Raw genomic sequence first — 24,691 nt, 5'->3', positions numbered from 1 at the left:
CAATGAATATGCATTGAAAGCAGTGCATGCACATAGATCTCATGCATATTCATTGGGGAAATCCTGAAAACCCGACTGGATTCCGGCCCTCGAGGACCGGAGTTGCCCATGTCTGATCTAAACCCTTAACTATTGCTGTAGTGCAGTGATTCCCAACCCTGTCCTGGAGGAACACCAGGCCAATCGGGTTTTCAGGCTAGCCCTAATGAATATGCATGAGAGAGATTTGCATATGATGGAAGTGATAGGCATGCAAATTTGCTTCATGCATATTCATTAGGGCTAGCCTGAAAACCCAATTGGCCTGGTGTTCCTCCAGGACAGGGTTGGGAACCACTGCTGTAGTGGGACAGGGATCTCAAAGTCCCTCCTTGAGGGCCGCAATCCAGTTGGGTTTTCAGGATTTCCCCAATGAATATGCATTGAAAGCAGTGCATGCACATAGATCTCATGCATATTCATTGGGGAAATCCTGAAAACCCGACTGGATTACGGCCCTCGAGGACCGGAGTTGCCCATGTCTGACCTAAACCCTTAACTATTGCTGTAGGTCAGGGATCTCAAAGTCCCTCCTTGAGGGCCGAATCCAGTCGGGTTTTCAGGATTTCCCCAATGAATATGCATTGAAAGCAGTGCATGCACATAGATCTCATGCATATTCATTGGGGAAATCCGGAAAACCCGACTGGATTCGGCCCTCAAGGAGGGACTTTGGGGACCCCCTGGTCTAGAGAGTATAAGGGGGGTCTGAAAGAAACTGAGTTCGTGGGAATGCTGGGATATGAAGTACCTGAGAGTTCTGAATTGCATCAAAGACAAGCAACCTGGGAGATGTGGTAAGAAAGCAGGAAGGGCTGGAAGCACAAGAGAAGGTAATGAAGCACATGGGACCAATTAAACAGTCTGCTGGTGAATGGAAGAAAAAGCCCTGATTGTTTTGAAGGAGCAAAGCCCATGATAGACACCACTTCAAAGCCACAAGATAGATAGGTTCAGGAGGAAAATGAAAAGGTGAATCTTAGTTGTCGGACTCTAAAATGAGGCAGGACCTTGAAGTTTGTTGCAGGGTTAGGGAATAGGAAATCAGGGCATTGCCAGATGGTTGGGAAACTGACATGAAAGGAATCGGATTGATGAAAGGGATTCTGACTAGAAGCCATAGGGAAATGTTCACCTGGGGATTTCAAGTGTCTGAACAGGTAGTCTGTGCTGGGAAGCAGACAGATTGATACGTAACCACAGAGCTGTTAGAAATATACCTTGGCTGGGTATGTTCCTGACCAGGGGCACCGGTGGGTTAACCTTATGATTAGACTAACCTCAAGGCTAAAGTCTGTGAGAGTGAAGACAGAATTGAATATCAGGTTTGAGGTTTATTTAAAAATTGGATATACCGCTTTATCAAAATTCAAAGCGGTTTTACATAATAAAAACAAAGAATGAAGAGGGCATAAGTTAAAAATAAATTACAAATATTATTACAGACGATCAAACGCACAGACAAACATTAACATACCGATACAAAATGAAAAAGGGCAGAAATACATTTGTATAATGAAGAAGAGAGGGAGAAGGATCAAAACAAAAGGGAGGGGAACAAAAAATAAATAGTCTGGTACTTTGTACAATAGGTTAAAATGGGTTTGCAGCAGTAAGATAACAATAGCGTTTACTGAATCAAGCCCGGCACAGCCACATTTTGGCTTAGGCCTGCATCAGAGGCAAAAAAAAAATTATTATTTATTTGGTTTTATATCCCATCTTCCCAGAGGAGCTCAGAACGGGTTACAAGTTTTCCTTGATAATCACACCTCAAGCTAAAAGAGTCTACTATATGTGGATGTTTTACTTCTGCTGATTGCGACCTGTGTCCATTAAAGAATTGCCACTGTGATATACCTGATTGTCTAATCATTTAGGTATTTCAAAATGTGATTATTAAGGAAATTGTTTTTTTGTCCCTGACACAGGTAGAATCTGAAATGCAGCCACATTGGGCTAGGTTCAAAAAAAGATATTGTTGCCGATTATGGGGCTCATTTTTGAAAAACGGAGACACCCAAAAAGCAGTATAAATTGGCACATGGAGACGTCCTAATCGCTGGGCCGTCCATGTGCCAAATTTTTTTAGACCGTTTTTCTGGACGTCTTGCAAGGCATCCCAGCCACTGTGCATCCAGAGTTCAAGGGGAGCATGCTGGAGGCATGTTATGGGTAGGCTTAGTCTTCGATGTCTCGTGGGGATAATCAAACATTTAAAAAACAAAACAAAAAGGGAGACCCAATGATCCACAGGAAAAACAATCCAAAGATAAAAACAACAGACTGCGGATGTTCTGAAAGATGATTTTTATTCGCTCTTCACAATAAAAATACAAATAAAAGTCTGGATTAATAATACACGTATGATTGTCCTGACGGACCCTACACGGTCCGTGTTTCTGCAAAACCGCCTTTCTCAGGGATCCGTATGATGTAGATTAAAAATATGAGCAAAACAATGTTTGTGTCTTTCAGCATAAAACCTGAAAATGGCTTAAAACAAGCAGAGTGGCGCCTAAAATCGCAGTGAGAAACGCCACTCTGCTTGTTTTAAGCCATTTTCAGGTTTTATGCTCATAGACACGTACATTGTTTTGCTCATATATTTAATCTTTGTACCCTACATCATACGGACCCCTAAGGAAGGCGGTTTTGCAGAAACACGGACCGTGTAGGGTCCGTCAGGACAATCATACGTGCATTATTCATCCAGACTTTTATTTGTATTTTTATTGTGAAGAGGGAATAAAAATCATCTTTCAGAACATCCACAGTCTGATAATCAAACATTTCCCAGGACAGAACTTAGATGTCCGGAGCTAGACCTGTTTTAAAAGCATCTTAAGTGCTAGAAAGGTACCCCAAAATGACCAGATGACCACTAGAGGGATTAAGTAATGACCCCCCTCCCACCCACCCCAACATTTGAGTGAAGCAGTCCATATCTGTGTCTAGAACAGCAGCACCTGGTATGGGAAATCCTAGTAGAGCATCACACAGGTGTCTCAAGTAGCCTGGTGGATGGGCTAATGAGCCACCGAGAGGTCCTTAAGACACTCTAACCACTATATTTATGGTGGAAAATATGATCCCACCATAATCCTATTATATACTGCCAGAGGCTGTTATAGGGGAAAGCACCCTACAGGGGTTCAAGAAAAGGTTAGATAAGTTCCTGCTGGACCAGAACATACGCAGGTAAGGCTAGACTCTAGTAGCACACTGGTGTTTGACCTAAGGGCTGCCGCGTGAGTGGACCGCTGGGCATGATGGACCACTGTTCTGACCCAACAGCGGCAAATCTTATGTTCTTCTAGGTGCCACCTGCAGCCATCAGGGCTATTGGGGTGATAGACAGTTGGGTATAGTAGGTTTGGGGGGCTCACATAAATTATAAGGGGGTTATGGTGAGATGTACACCTGGCACCCTTTATGTGAAGTTCACCGCAGTGCCTTCTAAGGTGCCCCAAAGCTCTGCTGGCATGTCTATGTAGCCAGTTCATGATAATGCTGGCCCTTCCCACATCCAAATGGTTTTGATCTGGACATTTTTGTGGTCAAAAATGGCCAAAAATATTAGGCACCCTAAGGTTGGACATCCTATAGCACCAAGACGCCTAAGTAGATGGTTTAAAAAAAAAAATTGGATGTCTAGTGGTTTTGAAAATGGACGTTTCTCCGCCCCCAACATTTGGACATCTTGCAGCGCACTCCAAAGTTGGACTAGCGAAAGTGTCCCGCCACAGGTTTTGATATTCGACTCTTTCAACATGTCCACAGCGGACCGTTGGCGTCTGCCTCCTTAGTTTTGGTTCCTAAAGCCCGTGATGTGCGAAACCAGCCAGAGCTGCACTTAAGGAGATGATGGGGGAATCCACTTGTTGCTTCAACGTTGTGTCATTGTTTTTCCATCCATGTTTTCCAGAAAATGATTTCATTCCCTCGAAAGCGTCCTGAGCTTCCAAGCCAAAGAGAGCGTCTTCCCTTGCAACATGCGGTTATGCAAGAACTTAAGAAAAGCATCTTGGAGGGGGCGGGAGAAATGATACCAGAATGCTGGAGATCAAAATTCGGACGTAACCACACAAATGCCATTTTATTTTATGTTTGTAATAGAGTTACCATACATCCGGGGAAACCCAGACTTGTCCTCTTTTTAGAGGACTGTCTGGATGCCCAATGTTTTTTGGGTTTTTTTTAATGGGGGAGTCTGTCTGGGTTTAGCCAGTTTTCCCGACTCCCCACCTACCTCCTCCCCGGGCCTAGCTGCTGTAATGTAATATTCGGCCAGCCAGCAGCAGCAGCAGCGAGGTAAGTCTGCTGCCACTGACCTGCCCTGAAAGCTACCTTTCTGCAGGTTCCACCTATGCAGGAACAGGAAGTCACTGCAGAGAGGTGGCTTCCGGGACAAGCCGGCAGCTGCAGCAAGTTCACCTTGTTTCTGCTTCCGGCTGCTTGAAGATTAAATTACAGCAGTCTGGCTTGGGGAGGAGGTAGGTGGGGGAGTCAGGAGGATTTAGAGATAGGGGTTACCAGACATGTCCTCCTTTTGAGGACATGTCTGGGGGTCCAGACCGTTTTTCAAAATCCAGCACTTTGTCCAGGTTTTGAAAAGCTTTCCTCCGGGCAGGATGGCATCTGTGCATGCGCAGATACAATGTGATAATGTCACACATGTATGTGCGTGTGTGGCATCATTGTGTCATATCTGCGCATGCGCTGATGTCCTGCCCGACGAGAGCAGGCAGCAGGGGGCAGGATTGGAGGTGGGGATGGGGCAGGATCGGGGGTGTGATGGGGCAAAACCAGGGTGGGGATGGGTGGGACTGGGCAGGCCTGGGGGCGGGTCTAGGGGTCCAGATTTTCCAGACAGAAAATCTGGTAACCCTAGTTATAGAGGTCATGAGGGGAAGCAGCATCAGAGAAGGGAGGGAAGGAACTGGAGAAACAGTATGGAAAGAGGGAAGGCTGTAGAAACAGCTTAGAAGGGGGCTGGAGAAACAACATGGAAGGAGGGAGGGAGAAACAGCATGGAGGGAGGGAGAAACAGCATGGAGGGAGGGAGAAACAGCATGGAAGGAGGGAGAAACAGCGTGGAGGGAGGGAGGGAGGGAGAAACAGCATGGAGGGGAGCTGGAGAAACAGGATCTATATTTATGTTTATTATAGTTGATACCCTGCTGAATGTCACAGCAGCTTACAAAACAAATAGATATAAATATTTACAAACAAATTAAATTAAATAGACAATGAAAATTAAAATAATCTAAAATCTAAATAACTATTTCCTAAAAATATATCTTTTGTGAACTAAACTGCTATCTTTGACTGTCAGCACAAGACACTGACATTCTAAGGAACATCTGGTGTGAAGCTAATAACAGGACAGATCTATACTGACACAAGAATGAGATAAGCCTTGCCACCAACCCTTCCAAGGCAATGACCCCGATAGGAGGATGTCTGATAGATAGGGTTGCCAGATGTCCGTGAAAACCTGGACTGTCCCAGGTGCCCAGATGGATTTCCAAAACCTGGCAATTTGTTCTGGTTTTGGAAAGATCTCACCTCAGGGCCACATCTGGGGAGGCCTCCAAGCATGAGCAGATGCAATACAGTGACATCACGCACATGCAAGTGATGTCACCAAGTCACAGTTGCGCATGCTCAGAGGCCCTCCAGATGTGACCCTGCGCTCAGGAAAGATGTGGTTTGTGTGGAGGTGTGAATTGGGGTAGAATGAGGCGGGTCTGGGATGGAATAGGGTGTGGCCAGGGCAGAACAGGGGGGGGGGGCACATGTCCTTTTTTATATAAAAATCTGGTAACCCTACTGATAGAACCATGAACCTGCACTTCATCTGCTGGGAGTCTAACCATAAAGCTCTATGACCTCACAATGCAGTTGTAAAGAGCCTTAGCCTATAGGAAGAGGAGATGCAAATGTTAAGAGCCTTAGCCAATAGGGAGAGGAGGAGATAGTGGATGCTCTGGATGGGCCATTTGGCCTTTATCTGCCATCATGTTTCTATAACCATAAAGCTCTATGACCTCACAATGCAGGTGTAAAGAGCCTTAGCCTATAGGAAGAGGAGATGCAAATGTTAAAGAGCCTTAGCCAATAGGGAGAGGAGAAGATAGAAACATAGAAACATAGCAATAGACGGCAGATAAGGGCCACGGCCCATCTAGTCTGGCCACCCCAATGACCCTCCCCTACCTTTCTCTGTGAATAGATCCCACGTGTCTATCCCATTTGGCCTTAAAATCAGGCACGCTGCTGGCCTCAATCACCTGAAGTGGAAGACTATTCCAGCGATCAACCACCCTTTCAGTGAAAAAGAATTTCCTGGTGTCCCCGTTCAGTTTCCCACCCCTGATTTTCCACGAATGCCCCCTTGTTGCCGCGGGACCCTTGAAAAAGAAGATATCTTCTTCCACCTCGATGCGGCCATGAGATACTTGAATGTCTCGATCATGTCACCTCTCTCTCTGCATTCCTCGAGTGAGTACAGCTGCAACTTATCCAGCCGTTCCTCGTACAGGAGATCTTTGAGTCCCGAGACCATCCGGGTGGCCATTCTCTGGACCGACTCCAGTCTCAGCACATCCTTACGGTAATGCGGCCTCCAGAATTGCACACAGTATTCCAGGTGGGCCTCACCATGGATCTATACAATGGAATAATGACTTCAAGCTTACGGCTGACGAAACTCCTGCGTATGCAACCTATGATTTGCCTTGCCTTGGATGAAGCTTGCTCCACTTGATTGGCAGTCTTCATGTTCTCACTGACGATCACCCCTAAGTCTCGTTCTGCTTCAGTTCTTGTTAGGATCTCGCCATTAAGGGTGTAAGTCTTGCATGGATTTTGGCTGCCCAGGTGCATGACTTTGCATTTTTTGGCATTGAAGCTGAGTTGCCAGGACCCAGACCAGCGCTCCAGTAGGAGTAGGTCGTGCATCATGTTGTCGGACATTGAATTTATGTCTGTTGTGCTTTTGCCCACTACATTGCTTAGTTTGGCGTCATCAGCGAATAATGTTATTTTACCTCGCAACCCTTCTGCCAAGTCTCTTATAAAGATGTTGAATAGGATCGGGCCCAGCACCGAGCCCTGCGGCACTCCACTGATTACCTCCGTCATTTCGGAGGGGGTGCCGTTCACCACTACCCTCTGAAGCCTACCTCCAAGCCAGTTCCCAACCCATTTCGTCAATGTGTCGCCCAATCCTATAGAACTCATCTTGCTCAGCAACCTGCGGTGTGGTACGCTATCGAATGCTTTACTGAAGTCTAGGTTTACGATGTCCAGGGACTCCCCAACATCCAGCTTCCTCGTCACCCAGTTAAAGAAGCTGATGTTGCAAATGGGAAGATTGGATGGGCCACTTGGCCTTTATCTGCCATCATGTTTCTATGGACAGATAAGAATACGAGATCTTGTTGGTCCAAAACAGCCATCCAAGGATCATTGCCACCAAGATGGGCGAAAGTTTGAATGCATAAGCTGAACTACTGTAAGATAGGGCTGCTGTGGGAGGAAGTGATGTCATCGCCACGGATGGGAGCTTGAGCTGAGAGCTCCGTTCGGGCCCGGCTTACTAACTATTTAAAGTTGTGTAAACGGCGCGATTTTTCTCTTCCCGGGTGGTGGTGAGGCGTGCGAGGGGACGGGGAACCCCATGGCAATGCGCAAAAAATTGCCCGGCGATAAACCCGGCCAGCGCACGATGGAGCAAGCGCTGGGCCGGGCTGCACGTGGCGGCGTGGGCCCGGAGACTAGTAGCGGGGAGGCGGCGAGATTGAGCAACGCAATCGTGGCAGTCGCCGATATGGTGGCAGAGCCCATGCAGGAATGTGCCTCGCCAGAACCGCTTACGAAAGCGGATATGCAGCGCTGGATTACGGAGGTAAAATCTGAAATATTGGCAGTGGCTGTACAAGTCCGGGAAGCGGTGCAGGAGCTGCGCACTGACCTGGTGGAGGTGGGCACGAGGGTGGAAGTGGTGGAGATGCGGCTGGAAAGCTGTGAGGAAAATGTGACTGGAGTGCAAAGATCTCTGGAAACTGCCTCTGCTGACTACCAACTCCTTATGGATAAGGTCGAGGACCTGGAGAACCGCACCCGGCGTAATAATTTGAGGGTGCGGGGCCTACCGGATCTGCCAGAGTATAAAGATATTTGTGCTACCACTATCAAATTGATTCGCTGGCTTCTACAGGATGACAATCTGGAGCCGGGTCTTGAGCGTGCACACCGGGCTCTGGGACCCCGGACCACCGATCAACCCAAGGATATTGTGCTTTGCCTTCAGAGCTTTGTGCTTAAGGAGCAGATCTTCCGCAGAGCCCGGGAGTTGGGCACGGTTACGTGGGAAGGCCACCGGTTGGAGTTCTATCAGGACCTGGCTGCAGGCACGCTCCAGAAACGCCGGGCATTCAGGGAAGTGACTAAAGCTCTGCAGCGCAGCAATTTGCGCTACTGCTGGACTTATCCCTTTGGGGTGGTCATTTCCATCAATGGAGTACACACTAAAGTTACCACCGTTCGGGAGGCTCGTGGTTTGCTGCATCAAGCAGGTATTGAGATCCCGGAGGAAGCTGTTCCTGCAATGGGAGCGGTGTCTAACTGAGTGGGGACTCCCGCCTCCTCCCGATGGCAGAGAGTGGAGAGTGGATCTAGGAGCGGACGGGGAGGCCGAGGGGGAGGACTCCCTCCTCGAGCTACTGCCTCTTCCTCGAGTGGCCTCCCCTGAGAATTGACTGACTGTGTTTGTTTGTTCTTGTTTCTTCTGTACCCTTCATACTTATGTGGGGTGTTTATGGACTTGATGTGGTATTTTTGGGTCTTGAGTCTTGGGTGGGAGTCTGGTGGGGGCTGCCCAGGGCCTGTTCTGGGGTGTGGTGGGAGGGGGGGCCGGGAGGTTGCATCTATGATATGTGGGGGTGCTGTGAAGTGTTTGGGGGGGGAGTGAGAATTGTTTGGGGGGCTTGTTGGGTTGGTAGGGTTTGCTTATGGGGTTTTTTGTGAGCACTGTGTTGATAGTTAGCATTTGGTTGTGGGGTTTGAGTAAGGGGCCATGGGGATGGTTCACTTTCTTGTATGTTGGTGGGAGATCTGTGGACTCTCACTTTGGGGGGGGTGGAGGGGTGGGGTGGGGGGGAGAGGGGGATATGGGGACGCGTATGGAGGGGTTGGGTCTGCACTGTCCTTGCTTTATTTGGATTATGGAGGGGTTTAGGTTGGTCTCTTATAACATCCGGGGTCTTAATTCCCCCAATAAGAGACGGGCTTTTTATAGGGAACTGCTTCGCCTTCGGGCGGATGTCTGTTTTGTCCAGGAAACTCATCTACTTCAGTCCCATGAATCCCTGGTTAAAGATACTAGGTTCCCCCAGGCCTTTTGGGCTTCCCGGGTTGGTACTTCCAAGAGGGGAGGGGTGAGCATTCTCATTCGTAATGGGATTCGTTGTGAAGTACATAGGGTGGTGCGGGACCCTCAGGGTAGATATATAATGTTGGAGGCTCTGATTGAGGGGGTCTTGTACTCCCTGGTTAATATTTATGCCCCTAATGAAGGTCAGGGGGCCTTCTTTCATGAGTTGGTGCCTCGAATTTAAAGGGGGTGCCCTGGTTCTGGGTGGGGATTTCAATCTTACTGTGACCCCTCATTTGGATAATTCGGGGAGGGCGGATCAGTATGGGAGAAAGGATCGCAAACTGTTATGGGAGGCACTGACTACCCTTAATGTGGTGGATTGTTGGCAGTGGATGCATCCATCAGTCAGAGACTATACTTACTTTTCGGGGATTCATTCCTCTTACTCCAGAATTGATTATGTATTTGTGGAGCGGGGATTGCTTTGTCGGGTGGAGTCAGCGGGGATTGAATCGCTTACGTGGTCAGATCATGCTCCTGTTTGGTTGCGGTTCGCGGGGCAGGGAGGTGGTTCGGGACAGAAATTCTGGCGTTTTAATGATAGTCTCCTCGATGACCCGGAGGTGGGAGCACAGATAGAGGGGTGGCTGCATGAATATTTGGATGTGAATGAGGAGTGTGGAGCTTCGCTGGAAGCGGTTTGGGAGGGGTTAAAGGCTACCCTTAGGGGCAGATTGATTGCTCTGGCTTCTGCCCGGCAGCGTAAACGAAGGGAAGATGCGGCGGCTTTGTTGATTTTGATTGGCCGGTTGGAGAGCTTACATAAGCATAGACCTTGGGATATAGAGCTGCGTGGGCGATTGTTTCAAGCCCGCCGTGATCTCCAAGCTTTGGACTTGGAGCGTTTGCAACTTAATTTGCAGCTCCTACAACAGAAATATTTTGAGTTTTCCAATAAAGCTAGTAGACTGGTGGCCCATCGTTTGAAAGTGCGGCAGACGCGCAATCAGATTCTATCGATTCGGGCGGCTTCTGGAGAATTGTTGCAGAAAGAAGATGCTATTCGTGCACGTTTTGTGGAGTTTTACTCCCATCTCTATACTCCAGAAGCTCCTGGGTCCTTGCAGGACCTGAATGACTATTTAACTTCAGCGGCGCTGCCCAAGATTGCGCAAGATGATGTGGCGCGGTTGGACCGTCCTCTCATGCTGGTTGAGGCGCGGGGAGTGCTGCGCTCTATGAAGCTTGGTAAATTGCCTGGGCTGGATGGTTTTACTGTTCGGTACTATAAACGCTTTCAGGATCTTTTGCTGCCTCCTTTGTTGCGCTTTCTTAATTCTTTGCAAGAGAATAGTGCCCTTCCCTTCTTCATGCGAATGGTGGGTGTTATGGTGTTGGCTAAGGAGGGGAAGGATCCCCTTCAGTGTGCTTCCTATAGGCCGATTTCGCTGTTGGGGGTCGACACTAAGATCTTTACGCGGATTTTGGCGGATAGATTGATGAGCTGGATTCCCCGGTTGATCCATCCAGATCAGTCGGGTTTTGTAGTGGGTAGGCAGGTGGGTGATAATACTCGTCGGGTCTGTAACTTGTTTGAACGGGCTAGCGGGGGGGGGGGGGCGGGCGGGAAACGGTATTTCTATCTATTGACGCTGAGAAGGCTTTTGATAGGGTCTCCTGGCCTTTTTTGTTTCGGGTCTTAGATTCTGTGGGTTTGGGTCCGCGCCTGCGGGACTGGATTCGGGTTCTTTATACTAGTCCTCTCGGTTGTATTAAGGTAAATGGGGGTTATTCGGAGACTTTTTCTCTAGCGCGAGGAACTCGTCAGGGGTGCCCTCTCTCCCCGCTCCTCTTTGCCCTGACGGTAGAACCCCTGGCGCAGCGGGTGCGGATGAATCGGGATATTAGGGGGGTTACTGTGCCGGGAGGTGACTATAAGTTGGCACTGTTTGCGGATGATCTTTTGTTTACGGTGGAGGATCCTGAGAGTTCTTTACCTGCTATATTACGGGAGTTGGATGATTTCGGTAAGGTGTCGGGATTTCGCGTTAATGTAGGGAAATCTGAGCTCCTTAATATTAACTTGCCCCTAGACAGAGTGACTTATTTCCGGGACCGGTTCCCGTTTCGGTGGGTTCAGCATTCTCTACGTTACCTCGGGGTTTATTTTGGACCGCCGGGAGTGGATCTTTATGATCTTAATTTCCCTCCGTTCTTTCGACGCATTCGCCAGGATTTGGTTGGTTGGAAAGATCAGTATTTCTCATGGTTGGGTAGGGTGGAAATTGTGAAGATGATGATCTTACCTCGTCTCTTGTTTTTATTTCAGGTGTTACCGCTCTGGGTGAGCAGGAGCACATTGGAGGGGGTTCAACGGCATATTTTTGATTTTATTTGGGCCGGTCGGCGACCTCGAGTGAGCAGGAAGGTCTTATGTAAAAGATGATATCTTCAGTCTTATAGGGCCCTCAGTAACCAGAGGTCACTCGCTGAAAATCAGGGGAGGGAAATTTAAGGGTGATGCGAGGAAGTACTTCTTCACTGAAAGGGTGGTAGATCATTGGAACGAGCTGCCTCAGAGGGTGATTGAGGCCAGCAGCGTGTTAGATTTCAAGAGAAAATGGGATATTCATGTGGGATCTCTGGGAGAGTAGGAGTCAGGGGGTGGGTCATTGGTATGGGCAGACTCGATGGGCTGTAGCCCTTTTCTGCCGTCAATTTCTATGTTTCTATGTTTCTATGTTTCTATGTATGGGGAGGAGTGACGGGGGGCTGGGGGTTCCCAATGTGGTAAAATGTTATCAGGCTGCTCAGCTGCGTGCCCTGTTAGAGTGGCAGACGCAGGTACCGAAACCATGGGTGGAGATGGAGCAGAGTTTAACTGGTGGGGTGCCTTTGTTACATCAGCCATGGTTGCCTGGCAGGGTGCGGCCTGCGGGTGAGTTGTCTTCAGTTGGCACTTCTTTAAGGGTTTGGAATCAGACCCGAGGTGGTCTATTGTTGGGCAGACGCCATTCCTGGTATACCCCGTTGAGACATAATCCGGCTTTTCTACCGGGAAGAGGGGAGGGAGTTTTTGCTACTTGGGAGTCTCGTGGCTTGGTTTGTGTGGGTCAATTGTGGGATCCGGTTTTGGGCCGTATTCGACCTTTTGCAGAGCTCAGGGGCAAGTTTGGCTTTGGGGTCCGGGATCTGTTTCCTTACCTACAAGTTGTTCATTATATCCGGACCTCGGGCCTTTTGGGGGACTTGGGGGGTGGTAAGACTTCCTTTGAGCTGTTGTTGGGTCCGGTACTTCGGAAGGGAGCTCTGTCTGCTATATATAGGTGCCTTAATTGTCGGGGGGCCCCGCATCCCTATATGGTGGCTTGGGAGGGTGATTGGGGTTCTGCTATTTCCTGGGATACCTGGGGGGACATCTGGAAAGAGGTTTCCTCGGCGGGGATTGCTGCTTTGTTGATTGAGAATAGTTATAAGGTCCTTTTTCGTTGGTATTATACTCCTCAGGCTGTGGCTCGTTGGCAGGGGGGCGCGAGTGTTCTTTGTTGGAGGGGCTGTGGGGAGACAGGTACCTATCTGCATATGTGGTGGCAGTGTGGGCGGGTGCGTGGGTTCTGGACTGGGGTTTTTTTCTCGGGTGTCCCAGATCCTTGATTTTCAGATTCCGGTTGATTGGCAACATGCCCTATTATTTTGGCACCAATTAGACCTAGCCTGGGGAGATTCCTTGTTTTGTAAGTTGGCTTTCACTGCAGCCAGGTTGGCTTTAGCCTCCTTATGGAACCAAGTGCTCCCTCCCACTAGGTAATGGTGGAGCAGCGCTTGCTTACCTGGCAACTTCTTTACCACTTAACGGCCTTACGGCATGGCAAACAACATGGCTATGCTCGTATTTGGCGTCGGTTTCGGGCCTCTGTGGGGGTTTGTGGTAGGGGGGGGAACGGGGTTTTGAGTTGAGGTTGGGGCTGGATTGGGGGAGCTTGGATTGGGGGGACCCTATAACCTTTTTCCCCTTCCATTCTTTTCTTTGTATAGGGCTGAATGGTTCTAGACCATATTGGGTGCTGTAGGTATTGTGTTTCGTCCCTGGGGGGAGGGAGGGGGGGTTTGGGTTGTGTTCTGGTGGGTATTGTAGTTTGCTATTGTTAGTATATAGGGATTGCACATGTTTTTCTTGTTGGCAGCACGTCTGCTGTTTTCTTGATGGCAGTGTATTGCCCTTCGTGTTTTTGTTGCTGCATTTTACATGTATATCTTGTACTTGGTGTTTATCTCAATAAAAGCTTTTATTTGAAAAAAAGATAGGGCTGCTGTTATCCTATATGGACAAAGGCTGAATAGTCGTACTTAACTGCTTAAGCAACAACTCTACCTCTGGATTCAGTGCAGGCATTAACCGGTTGAGTGCTGATGAATCAGCGGTTAGCTACAGACAAGTTAAGTGGACAGGACAGGAGCCTCTCCCGCCCACTTTAATCATTTTGAATATCACTCAGAATGAATCTTCAGTAGACCAGTGGCTAGGTGATAGAGCTGCATGCTAGAGCAAAGTAAGATTCCCAGTAGAGAATGATACGGGGACAAATTTTTCCCTGTCCCCGAAGGAACTCAATTTCCCAGCCTGTCCCCACGAGTTTTGTCGCTGTCGCTGCCCCATTCCTGTAAGTTCTGCCTTAACCACACAAGCTTCGAATACTTATGATTTTTTAAAAGATCTCATGTGGATCCTGAGATTCAGGTTGAGTCAGGGTCGGCTTAACCCAATGAATCACAAACTGTGTGCCGCCTGAGCTTTCAGGTGGTCACACAGGCGAGGAGGAGAGTCGTCCATGACAGCTGACTGCCTACGGGATGTGCCTCTTGCAGCGAGAGGCATGTCCTGTAGGAAGTCAGCCGTCACAGATGACTCTCCTGGCCGGCATCTCTCCTCTTCCTGCACCTCCCGGATTCCTCCACCAACGTGGGTCACAGCCATTTGGGCTTCCACGCATTTCCAAGTGCCTTCCAGTCAGGGCACTGGATTTAGTGTGCCACCAGCCGGAAAGTTTGCGAGACACTGGCTTTACCTGTACACCAGGTGAGGCTCTGGCTCACGACGCCAGTTCTAAAGGGTGCCAAGCCCATAAATCCCTTCTGCTGTGCTGTATGCTTGGAACAAGCTGCCTGAATCCCTACGGCAGGCTCCATCTCTGGCAGTGTTCAAGGCCCAGTTAAAAGCCCACCTCTTTGAAAGTGCTTTCAACTCCTAATTCCTCTCCCTTTGGGTTCTGCATCCTCAACCCTATCTGTCATGTCTGTCTGTCCAAGTTAGATTGTAAACTCTTCTAAGCAGGGACCATCTATAAATGTCAAAATATACAGCTCTACATATGTCTTTCAGTTAGGGTTACCAGAGATCCAGATTTCCCCGGACAGCTTTTCAAAACCCGGCACTTTGTCCGGGTTTTGAAAAGCTTTCCTCCACATTGCATCGGGCAGGAGGACATCCACGCATGCACGGATGTCCTGCCCAACAAGGGCAGGCAGCGGGGAAGGGGCTGGGATGGGATTGGGGGCGGGTCCGTGGGTCCAGATTTTCCAAATGGAAAATCTGGTAAAACCTACTTTCAGTGCTATATAAGTGATAAGTAGAAGTAGTAAACTGCCCTGTAGCTTTCCTCCTCCTCTTCCCTCTCCTGATGCTGCTGCCCTGTCCGGGCAGGGTCCTCCCGCCTCTGACACTGGCCTATGAAACCGCATCCTGCCAGACCGGGCAGTAGCGTCAGAGGAGGGATAAAGGGGCAGGGCATGGGCAAGGGTGCAGTAATCTCTTGAGCCCTCCTTGGGTTGAGTTACATTGCGGTATGGCATCAGTACGATGACATTAACCCTTTCAGGACCATAAGGATCGTAGGCCAATTTTTGTGGTTTTGACGACATTTTTATGGTAAAAAGGGCTTGCAGATGCCAAAAAATTGATTTTTTTTTTGTGAAATATTATTTTTATTTAAAAAAATCACACTTCTGGCTTATGGACAGTGTGGCAAGTGAATCTTCTCGTCAATCTGGCAACGACGCTAATGAATGAATGTCGGAACCAGTTTGTTTACATAAAGGCAGTATCATATGGAATCCGTACATATCAAATTTAGAACTGTAGACTATCCCAATCAAAATTGATAGGATTTTAAAGTTATGGGACAAATATGTCCCTTGGTCCTGAAAGGGTTAACAGTGGCAGTGGTGTTCTGATATCATCAGGCATGCAGATTGCAATGCTGTGCTAATGAGAGCAATTCAAGGGCCACACTGAACTGTGAGTTTTTAATTTTTAGTAATCCGGTGTTTTCTGAAATACGTATCCTGAGTTCTTTGGAAGAAACTGCTCTCTTCTTGTGTTTGCCAACAGCTGGTTCTGAAAAGCTACTCTATTGGAGACCCCGACCGGAGGAGCCAGAGGCCTGGATTTTAGACCCATCATATATTCCAAGACCTCCAACGGTAAATGCTATATGTCTGGTTTAACTTGAGGGGGGTGGTGGTGGAGGTTGTTTGGGGTTTTATGTGTGTGTTTTTGATTCCATGTTCATAGGAAAACCCTTTAAAGTACAATTCAAGGCCTTAATATGACTATGAGTTGCTCACCTCCGCCCATTTTGCAGTGGGACCTATTTACTAATAACACACTTTGATAGCATTAGCATATGCTTTATTAGCTAATTATCTTATCAGTTAATCACCCAGTTAGCCCTACGACACTTTAGTAAGTCTACTGTAGTCCTAAAAATCTAAGCAGAGCTGAAGCACGAGCAAGATGACACGGAACCATTCTAGCTGAGGCTTGGGTCTCACTGTAAAGCAAAGCTTCTCAAATATGTCCTAGTAACTCTACAGACAGACAGAAGAACACCTCGCCTTGGGATCTGAACAGACAAACGAAAAGGCAAGGGCGGTGTCTTTTCAACCAACGATTGAGTCTTTATTCAGAAACAAATAGTCCCAACAAGGATCTCTGTTTCGGCAGTGCAAATTGAAGAGTGCTGCCGTTCTCCTACTAAGAGTGTTTTGTACTCTGCCATTAGTCACTTGTCCCCTGAAGAAGGCGTTCTCCATACGCTAAAACAGGGATCCTTGTTGGAACTATTTGTTTCTGAATAAAGACTCAATCTTTGGTTGAAAAGGCACCACTCTTGCCTATTTCTTTGTCTAGTAATTCTACAGCCAGCTAGGTTTTCAAGGTCTCCAGGATTCATGTGTATGAGAAATCTGCACATGCGGGATTTCTCTGGGACACATTTGGAAAACTGTACTCTACATAAAATCAGGGCATTGAGTGCTTCCAGATGCTTGTGAACCTTGCATTTGAAGAAGCTGCTGCTTCAGGAGAGTTCCCTACTCATGCTATGTACAGAATGTGTTTATCAGTAGATGCTTCTGGAAGAACTAAGGGAATGAAACTGACTCTCACACGTACACACAGACTGCTAGATGACATTTTTTTAAAATTGAGATTCTGACTTCTCTATCAACAGGAAACTGCAATGGCAAAGAAACTCCTGAAAGATCCGGGCAGGCTGACCTGTTATGGTAAATTGATTTCGGTGTTCTCATATCTGTACGAATATACATATTTTAGATAGAAGGACTCAGGAACTATAATCTCAAGACTTTCATTCTTCCTCAGTCATGTCACTATAGTCAGGTAAATTGCCTGGTAGCTCTAAAATGCAGGAGTGTGATCTTGAAGGATCCTACAAATTATTTTCCGTTACCCAATGTACCAGTTCTGTTAAAGGTGATGAACTGTGTGCTCTAGCAGTTGGAAGAACATACGCATTAATATGCACTTCTGGGTGAGTTTCAGTGTAGTTTCAGTAAGCCACAGCACTGAGACTTTAAAGTTTGCATGTCTTGTTTCGGACTCTCTGTCGCCACCTAGACATGTGGAGGGTGCAATGTTGTTAGCCCTACACTAATATCACATTAGAATTCATTTGGATACCATGAGCTAGTATCGAGTGAGTAGAATTCATTTTTAACTCACTGTGTCCAGAAAATAGTATAGAATGAGTATGAGTTTTCTTGGGGCCCCCTCCTAGTTCACTCCTATCACTGATATTGTTTAATCATCTGTAACCACTGGCAACTTATGTTCCGAGGGTCTTCGAACTAGGATCTATACAAACAGTATATGGTTGGTGATTCCGGTCACCAATGTGCTTGACCCATCAATGCTTCTGGAGTAGTTTTTAATCAATGTGGACCTCTAGATGGCTCAGAATATGTTTACTTTAAATATATTGAAACCTGAGGTGGACCAAGAAGCCATCATAATCCTCAGAAGTTGTATCATCACTTCAAGTTAGAGACACCTGGTTATATGGCTGTTCTGTTGCTTAGAACTTGAGCATACAGTAGGTCTAGTTGAGGATCTTTTTATCCAAAGATCGAGTCAAGAGAACTGTAGCTTCAGTCTTTTGTGAATTTCATTTAGGAAGGAGATTGAGGCGTGTCTTCCAACTTTTCAATTTTTGATCTGTGTTGCAGTTTCTTCAACTCTGTAACTTTGACTGTAACAACTATATTGAGCCGGTAGATATCAGCATTTTGCTATCTGCCGCCGGAATTATACCTTGATACTCAATGTTTAGCCATGTCCAGGTTCTTGAGGAGGGGTCAGCAAAACTAACTCCCCTCCCCAATATTCTGACTGCTAGCCGGTTAGCTAACTGGGTAGCAGGCTGAATATTGCCACTAACTGGTTAACTGCCCGGGCAGTGTCATGGTGGTCAGAGGGGCTATTCAGTGACACTATCCAGGCAGTGACTATTAGAACCATGGGGTGAGAACCAGGGAAACGAAGTTCAAATACCACTACCTCCTAGGGTTATCTGACGTCCAGATTTACCCGGACGCGTCCTTCTTATATAGGGCATGTCCAGGCGTCCAGATGGCAAAACCAGGCACTTTGTCCGGGTATTGACAAGCTTCCAGCTCAGAGGCCGCGTTGGGAGGGCGCAAGCACAGGTGTGATGAGGTGATGTCGCGTGCGTGCGTTTGATGGCCTCGTGTCACACCTGCGCACGTGCAGATGCCCTCCCCACGCAGCTCCCGAGCAAGAGGCCAGGTTGAGGGAGCAGGGCGGGGTCGGGTGGAACTGGGCAGACCTGGGGACATGGCCATGGGTCCAGATTTTGCTGTAGGTGCAAACTTTAGGTGTAAGCCCACCGGAGATAGAGCAGTGTCTACTGTACCTGAATGTAATTCAGATACAGGATCTCCCGTATGAGGAACGATTGGGTAAGTTGCAGCTGTACTCACTCGAGGAACGCAGAGAGGGGGGACATGATCGAGATGATCAAATATGTCACGGGCCGTATCGAGGTGGAAGAGGATCTCTTTTTCCTTAAAGGACCCACGGCGACAAGAGGGCATCCGTTGAAAATCAGGGGTGGGAAATTTCATGGCGACGTCAGAAAATATTTCTTCACCGAAATGGTGGTTGATCGCTGGAATAATCTTCCACACAGATAATTGAGGCCAGCAGCGTGCCAGATTTTAAGAAAAGATGGGATTGGCATATGGGATCTCTTCATGGAGGTAGTTAGGGGGTGGGCCATTAGGATGGGCAGAGTAGATGGGCCGTGGCCCTTTTCTGCCGTCATGTTCTATGTTTCTAATGCGCTGCAACTGAAAAAAGGCTGTGCTAAAGTCAGATCTCTTCTCTATATGATGTATTAAGCCAAATGTCAATTTTACGCACACCATGATGTCTTATGTGAACCACTCAGAAATATAGCAAAATTAGCATTATATAAAAGTCGAGAAATAAATAAAACCAGGACTGGCCTTTGCCTGACGCGGTCTGCTAACTATGTTAACTATTGATGAGCGGAGGAAGCGCTTGTCTTTTCTCTTGCTCTTATTTTTCACCTCTCATTTCAGAAAGGAAACAGCTCATCAACACACTGAATGATTTTTGTAAATATCGCTTCCCCTTTTATGGAGACCAGGTGCACGTCCCTGGAATAAGAGGGGTAAAAGGCTACCACAGCCCCTCTTCTAGAAGAGTCTACCACCTGGCTGGAAGGGACTATTGGGTGGACGAACCACCTCCCAATGACTGGTACCTCAATCACCTGTTGCAGAGGCTCGTCAGGTAAGAGAGACACAGCCAGGTCACTCGGGGGGAAATTCTAAAACCAACGCACCCTATCAACGCCTACATGAATTGAAAATTGCTGTTAGAAATGGCAAAAAAACGGGAACAGTGGAGGCACTGGCATCACACCTACCTAGGCACTTTAGTCCGCCGAACACCAAAGTAAGCCTGGCCAGTGCCGGAAGTGGCATTAGGCGCCTGAAACACCTACACGAGTGTGAGATAGGCAGCTGAAATGTAGGCCCAGAAAACCCTGGCCTACATTTCAGCCGCCTATCCTTGCCCCCCGACCTCAGCTTGCCATCAGCTGATTGCAGCAGGGGAATTTCCCCCAATCCATACCACGGCTTCAAGGAGTCCTGCTGGCTCAGCTGAGCAGGGGAAATTCCCCTGCGGCGATCATCTCAGCCGGCTGCAGTGGGGAGAGGACCCCCACCAACACCCCCCCACACACACATACACACCCGACATCGGCAAGAGATATGCCCACTTCCTCTTGCCTAAATGACCCCCGACACCCAACATTGGTAGAAGGGAAGCCCACCACCTCCTGCCTAATGACCCCCTCCCCAACACCCCATATACACCCATACCGTCACACGATGACCAAAAAGAGGGATATCCACTCCTTGCTGCCTGAAGGCCTGCCTCTTCACAATGCCTCTTTTGAGGCAGTGCCAGTCTTCTCCTTCATTTTTCTTGGCTATCAAATTAGCACCGTGCTTCCTTGGTGCACAGTAAGGACGAAATTCTGTACAGGTAGGCACCCTACTGCCACCTAACTGGCCAATCAGGTGGCACATTTCTAAAAAAAATTGAAGGTGCCATTCTAAGACACTAGTCTCACTCCTGCAGAGGCGCATACGGACGCCTACGGATGCCTAAAGCTGGTGGGGGCGTTGTTTGTGTCAGAAGTGGCCTTAGGTGTCCATAGGCATTTCTGTGCGCCTCTGTAGACATGAGACCAGCACCTTAAATGAAGGCCTTTCAAATATGCTGGCCTACATCTGTGTTAAAAAAACAACCGCAATCCTACATGCGTGATTGACGTGCAATCGGACACCAGCAGCGTTTATAGAATCCAGGCCTAAATACAAAACTCTACCATACTTTAATGAAAGGTTGCAAGGAGGAAGACTCAGGAACAGTTTTAGGAAATTCTTTTTCATGGAGAGGGTGGTAGATGCCGGGGAATGCCCTCCCGAGGGAAGTGGTAAAGAGGAAAACGGTGATGGGATTCAAAAAAGCGTGGGATAAACATAGAGGATCTCTAATTAGAAAACAAAGAATGTAAATTAAAGAACTAAGGCTAGCACTGGACAGACTTGCACGGTCTGTGTCCCATATGTGATGATTTGGTGTAGGATTGGGCTGGGGAGGGCATCAATGGGAACTCCACTAACTTGGAACATGAGGATGTAATTGACCACGTGGTAGATGTCCTGCAAACAGGATGGTTGGATAGGCTGGAGTGAGCTTCAGCATTTGGAACCTAAGACAATACCAGGTGGACTCTACAGTCTGTGACCCAGAAATATCAAAGAAGAGACAAGTTGATTTAATCATGTATTTTTAATGGGTATAACTAATGGGCAGACTGGATGGACCGTTCAGGTCTTTATCTGCCATCATTTACTATGTTACTATGTCTCCAAAATCATCATCTATTTAAATGTGATTGAAAGACCAACGTAAACAGTAATCCTCATACAGCTTACTGTTAGGCGATGGAAGCTTTTAATGCGAGCACATAATAAGACTCTCACCTTTGTTTCAGTACTGTCCCCTACTACGATCCTGTGGCTGGAATAGTAAAGCAACCGATGTTTGTGCCCTGCCTGAACCACAGGTGAGACTGTTGGAACTTCGTGCTAGGTCTGTGTCAACGCTCCAGGTGACAATGTCTTATCTATCCCTGCTTCGGTGCTCCTACCTATGGATCAATCCCATATTATTATTCATATTGGGGCTGACTTTTCAAATGGGTATCCCAATTGCAGGCGGTGATAGGTGTCCTACAGCTGTCTCAAAATAAATCAGGAAGCCATATTTTTTTAAAAATGCAGCCAGGAGAGGATGCCTCTAGTAGGCACGCCTACGGAGACATGTAGAGGTGCTTATGGATGCCCAAGGAGTGTCGTGAGCATGGTCTCTACTAGAAGTGGCCTTTGGCATCAGTAAGCATCCCTACAAGTTTCCATAGGCACGAGACATATGTAGACATATAAGGCAGAGATCTCAAAGTCCCTCCTTGAGGGCCAAAATCCAGTCAGGTTTTCAGGATTTCCCCAATGAATATGCATTGAATGCAGTGCATGTACATAGATCTCATGCATATTCATTGGGGAAAGCCTGAAAACCCGACTGGATTGCGGCCCTCAAGGAGGGACTTTGAGACCCCTGATATAAGGCATCAGTTAGTGAAAGTAAACACAATTCTCTATAGGACGCCAATGCATGATTGACACATGATCGGTGGCCGCTTCATAGACAGCCACCAAGATTGGCGTCCTTTAGAGAATCGGGCCCTTTCTAATTCTATGTATAGCGCTTGAAACAGCGCACAAAATAGGACGCACACTTAAATAGTTCACACAATTTAATTGCTTAATGAGCCAATTAGCACCGATAATTGGGCACTAATTGGAATTTATGCATGTACGTTTATAGTCACTGTTCTACAAGATGTGCGCGTAAATTTTCCCACGCGAATCCGAAAAGGGAATGTGGCCGCGGGAGGGGCATGCGCAGGTCAGCGAAGTTCTAGGATTTGTACTTGGTGTTATAGAATTGGGGGGGGGGGGACCTACATCTAATGTAGGTGCAGGAATTTACACCAGGGTTCAGCTGGAGTAAATCCTTGCGCCCCAAATTGGGTCCAGTTCTATACTTGGTGCCTAAAAAGTAGACGCCAAGTACTGCAGCACTAAGCCTGATTCTATATGTTAGACGCGCTCTATAGAATCACGCATAGAACTGCCTAAGTGGCCTTAGGCATTGCTAGACGCCCTAACTTTTAGGCACGCCATATTTATGCCAGGGTTTTCTTGGCCGAAATGCGCCTAAGTCCAAAACGGGCAACTACATAAAATACAAGCCCACGATCTACCCCCTAACCCCTTAAAACGCCTATCTCAAAGTGGTAGGCGCCTACCAAGTTAGGTGCCTAATGTCTAAGTGTCATTTACATCAATTACGAGGTGTTGATAGTCAGTGATTGGTGCCAATTAAGTTAGGCACCTATATCGGTTTGGCGTGTCGATGTAGGTGCTATTTATAGAACTTCCCCTTAAGTGCTATTCTACAAAGAGCGCCCAACTTGAAGCGCCATTTATAGACTCTCCACCACCATATCCAACATTTCTCCTTCTCATCCTTCTATTCCCCGTTCATCTCTACCTCACTCCTCTCTCTCTATACCCAATCTTCCTTTCCCCCATGTGCATTATCTTTTTCCCTCTCACTCACCCACCCATGCCCAACAATTCTCCCTTTCTATTCCCTCCCTCCCTCCTATGTCCCAAGTTAGTGCCCCCTTCCTCCCTCCCTTCCTTGTGCCTCAAGTTCATGCCTTCTCCTTTCCTTCTGTGTCCTGAGTTTGGGCCCCCCCCCCTCCCTGCCTTCCAGAATTTGTCCCAAATTTGTGCCCCTCCCATTTCCCACTCCATTCTCCCTTTGTCCCACGTTGATATCCCTCCCTCCCTCCCTCCCTTCCTTGCTCACTCCAGGGCCAGACTCGCTCCCTACAGGGCTGTCCAGATGGGCTGCTCCTTCCTGCCTTCAGCCGCACTTGTTTGCAGGGACGCGGGCAGCGGCTCTTACACATTGCATGTAGCTGACCGGCAAGCCTTCCCTCTAACGTCAGCTGTGACATCGGAGGGAAGGTTTCCGAGTCAGCCGTGGGCAGGGTGCATGAGCCACTGCCCGCATCCCTGCAAACAAGTGCGGCTGAAAGCACGAAGGACTACTGAGGTAACTGGGATTTCCTGGGCTGACCTGGAAGGCTTCCCTCCAACATCAGCTCTGATATCTGCGAAGGCGCAGAGACCCTCCAAATGCAGCCCCGAGGAGACAAGGTTTGTGCAGGACTGGGGTTGGGGGAGGAACAGGTTGGGGCCACGCCTCCTCTTTTTTATGAAGAAGAAATAGGGGAATCCTAGGGAGGGGAAGAAAATCAGGAGAGTGGCTCTATAACAATGCATTAATAAAATATTTAGGCAGCTTGTAAGCTTTCCTTATTTTCTTGTCCCCACAGATGGGATATCATCAACAGACATCCTGCCAGATTCGATCAGAGAAGACACTTCATAGTGTATCCTGAACCACCATTTGAACATAAGTACTGATAACTATAATACAAATACTTAGTGGCATCCTTGCAGAGGTGTGCTCCTTTCGCTATGTGACTAAAGCAAAGGAAAGACGTAACAAAGAAAAATAAAATCCCTTTCCCTTCCTATCATGTCCTTCTAATGGAGAGAAAAAAACTTCCTTTGCCAAGGAAACATTGAAAGAAAGCTCGCTCCATTTCGGTGAGGCTGAATTGCTCCTCGGTTTTACTCCACTGTAGGTAGGAATTTGTAGCACTAAGGATGTGACTGAAACAGGTTATTTATTCATTTATATTTCTATCCCATTCTCCCGGGAGTTGAGAACAGGTTACAATTGACATTCACAATAAGGTTACAGGACAAAGTTTACAGGCAGTCGTAATTCACAATAAAATTACAGTAATTCACAATAACTCTTCCAGTCTCGTTAGGTCCCTCTGAAGACCTGCAAAGGGACCTAACGAGACTGGAAAAGTGGGCAAAAAAGTGGCAAATGAGTTTTAACATAGAGAAATGCAAGGTCATGCATGTAGGGAAAAAGAACCCGATGTTCAGCTACAAAATGGGGGGATCATTGCTAGGGGTGAGCAACCTTGAAAGGAACCTGGGGTTGATGGTGGACACAACACTGAAAGCATCAGCACAGTGTGCGACAGCCTCAAAGAAAGTGAACAGAATGCTGGGTATCATTAAAAAGGGTATCACAACCAGGACGAAGAAAGTCATCATGCCGCTGCATCGTGCAATGGTGCGCCCACATCTGGAATACTGTGTCCAGTACTGGTCGCCGTACTT

General features: G+C 47.7%; 1 protein-coding gene across 1 annotated transcript; it reads left to right on the top strand.

The window, feature by feature from the left end:
* Positions 1 to 844: 844 nt before the first annotated feature.
* Positions 845 to 24,297, top strand: C1H9orf24 (chromosome 1 C9orf24 homolog). The gene is made up of 7 exons (XM_033935492.1): positions 845 to 872; positions 3,968 to 4,118; positions 15,813 to 15,904; positions 16,936 to 16,990; positions 19,349 to 19,562; positions 21,343 to 21,414; positions 23,821 to 24,297. Exons 2-7 carry the CDS (start codon positions 3,971 to 3,973, stop codon positions 23,909 to 23,911), a joined length of 672 nt encoding a protein of 223 aa, XP_033791383.1. The 5' UTR covers positions 845 to 872; positions 3,968 to 3,970; the 3' UTR covers positions 23,912 to 24,297.
* Positions 24,298 to 24,691: the final 394 nt, after the last annotated feature.

This window comes from Geotrypetes seraphini, chromosome 1 (genome assembly GCF_902459505.1).
Source record: "Geotrypetes seraphini chromosome 1, aGeoSer1.1, whole genome shotgun sequence".
Taxonomy (NCBI): domain Eukaryota; kingdom Metazoa; phylum Chordata; class Amphibia; order Gymnophiona; family Dermophiidae; genus Geotrypetes; species Geotrypetes seraphini.
This window is presented reverse-complemented; position numbering and strand designations above follow the sequence as displayed.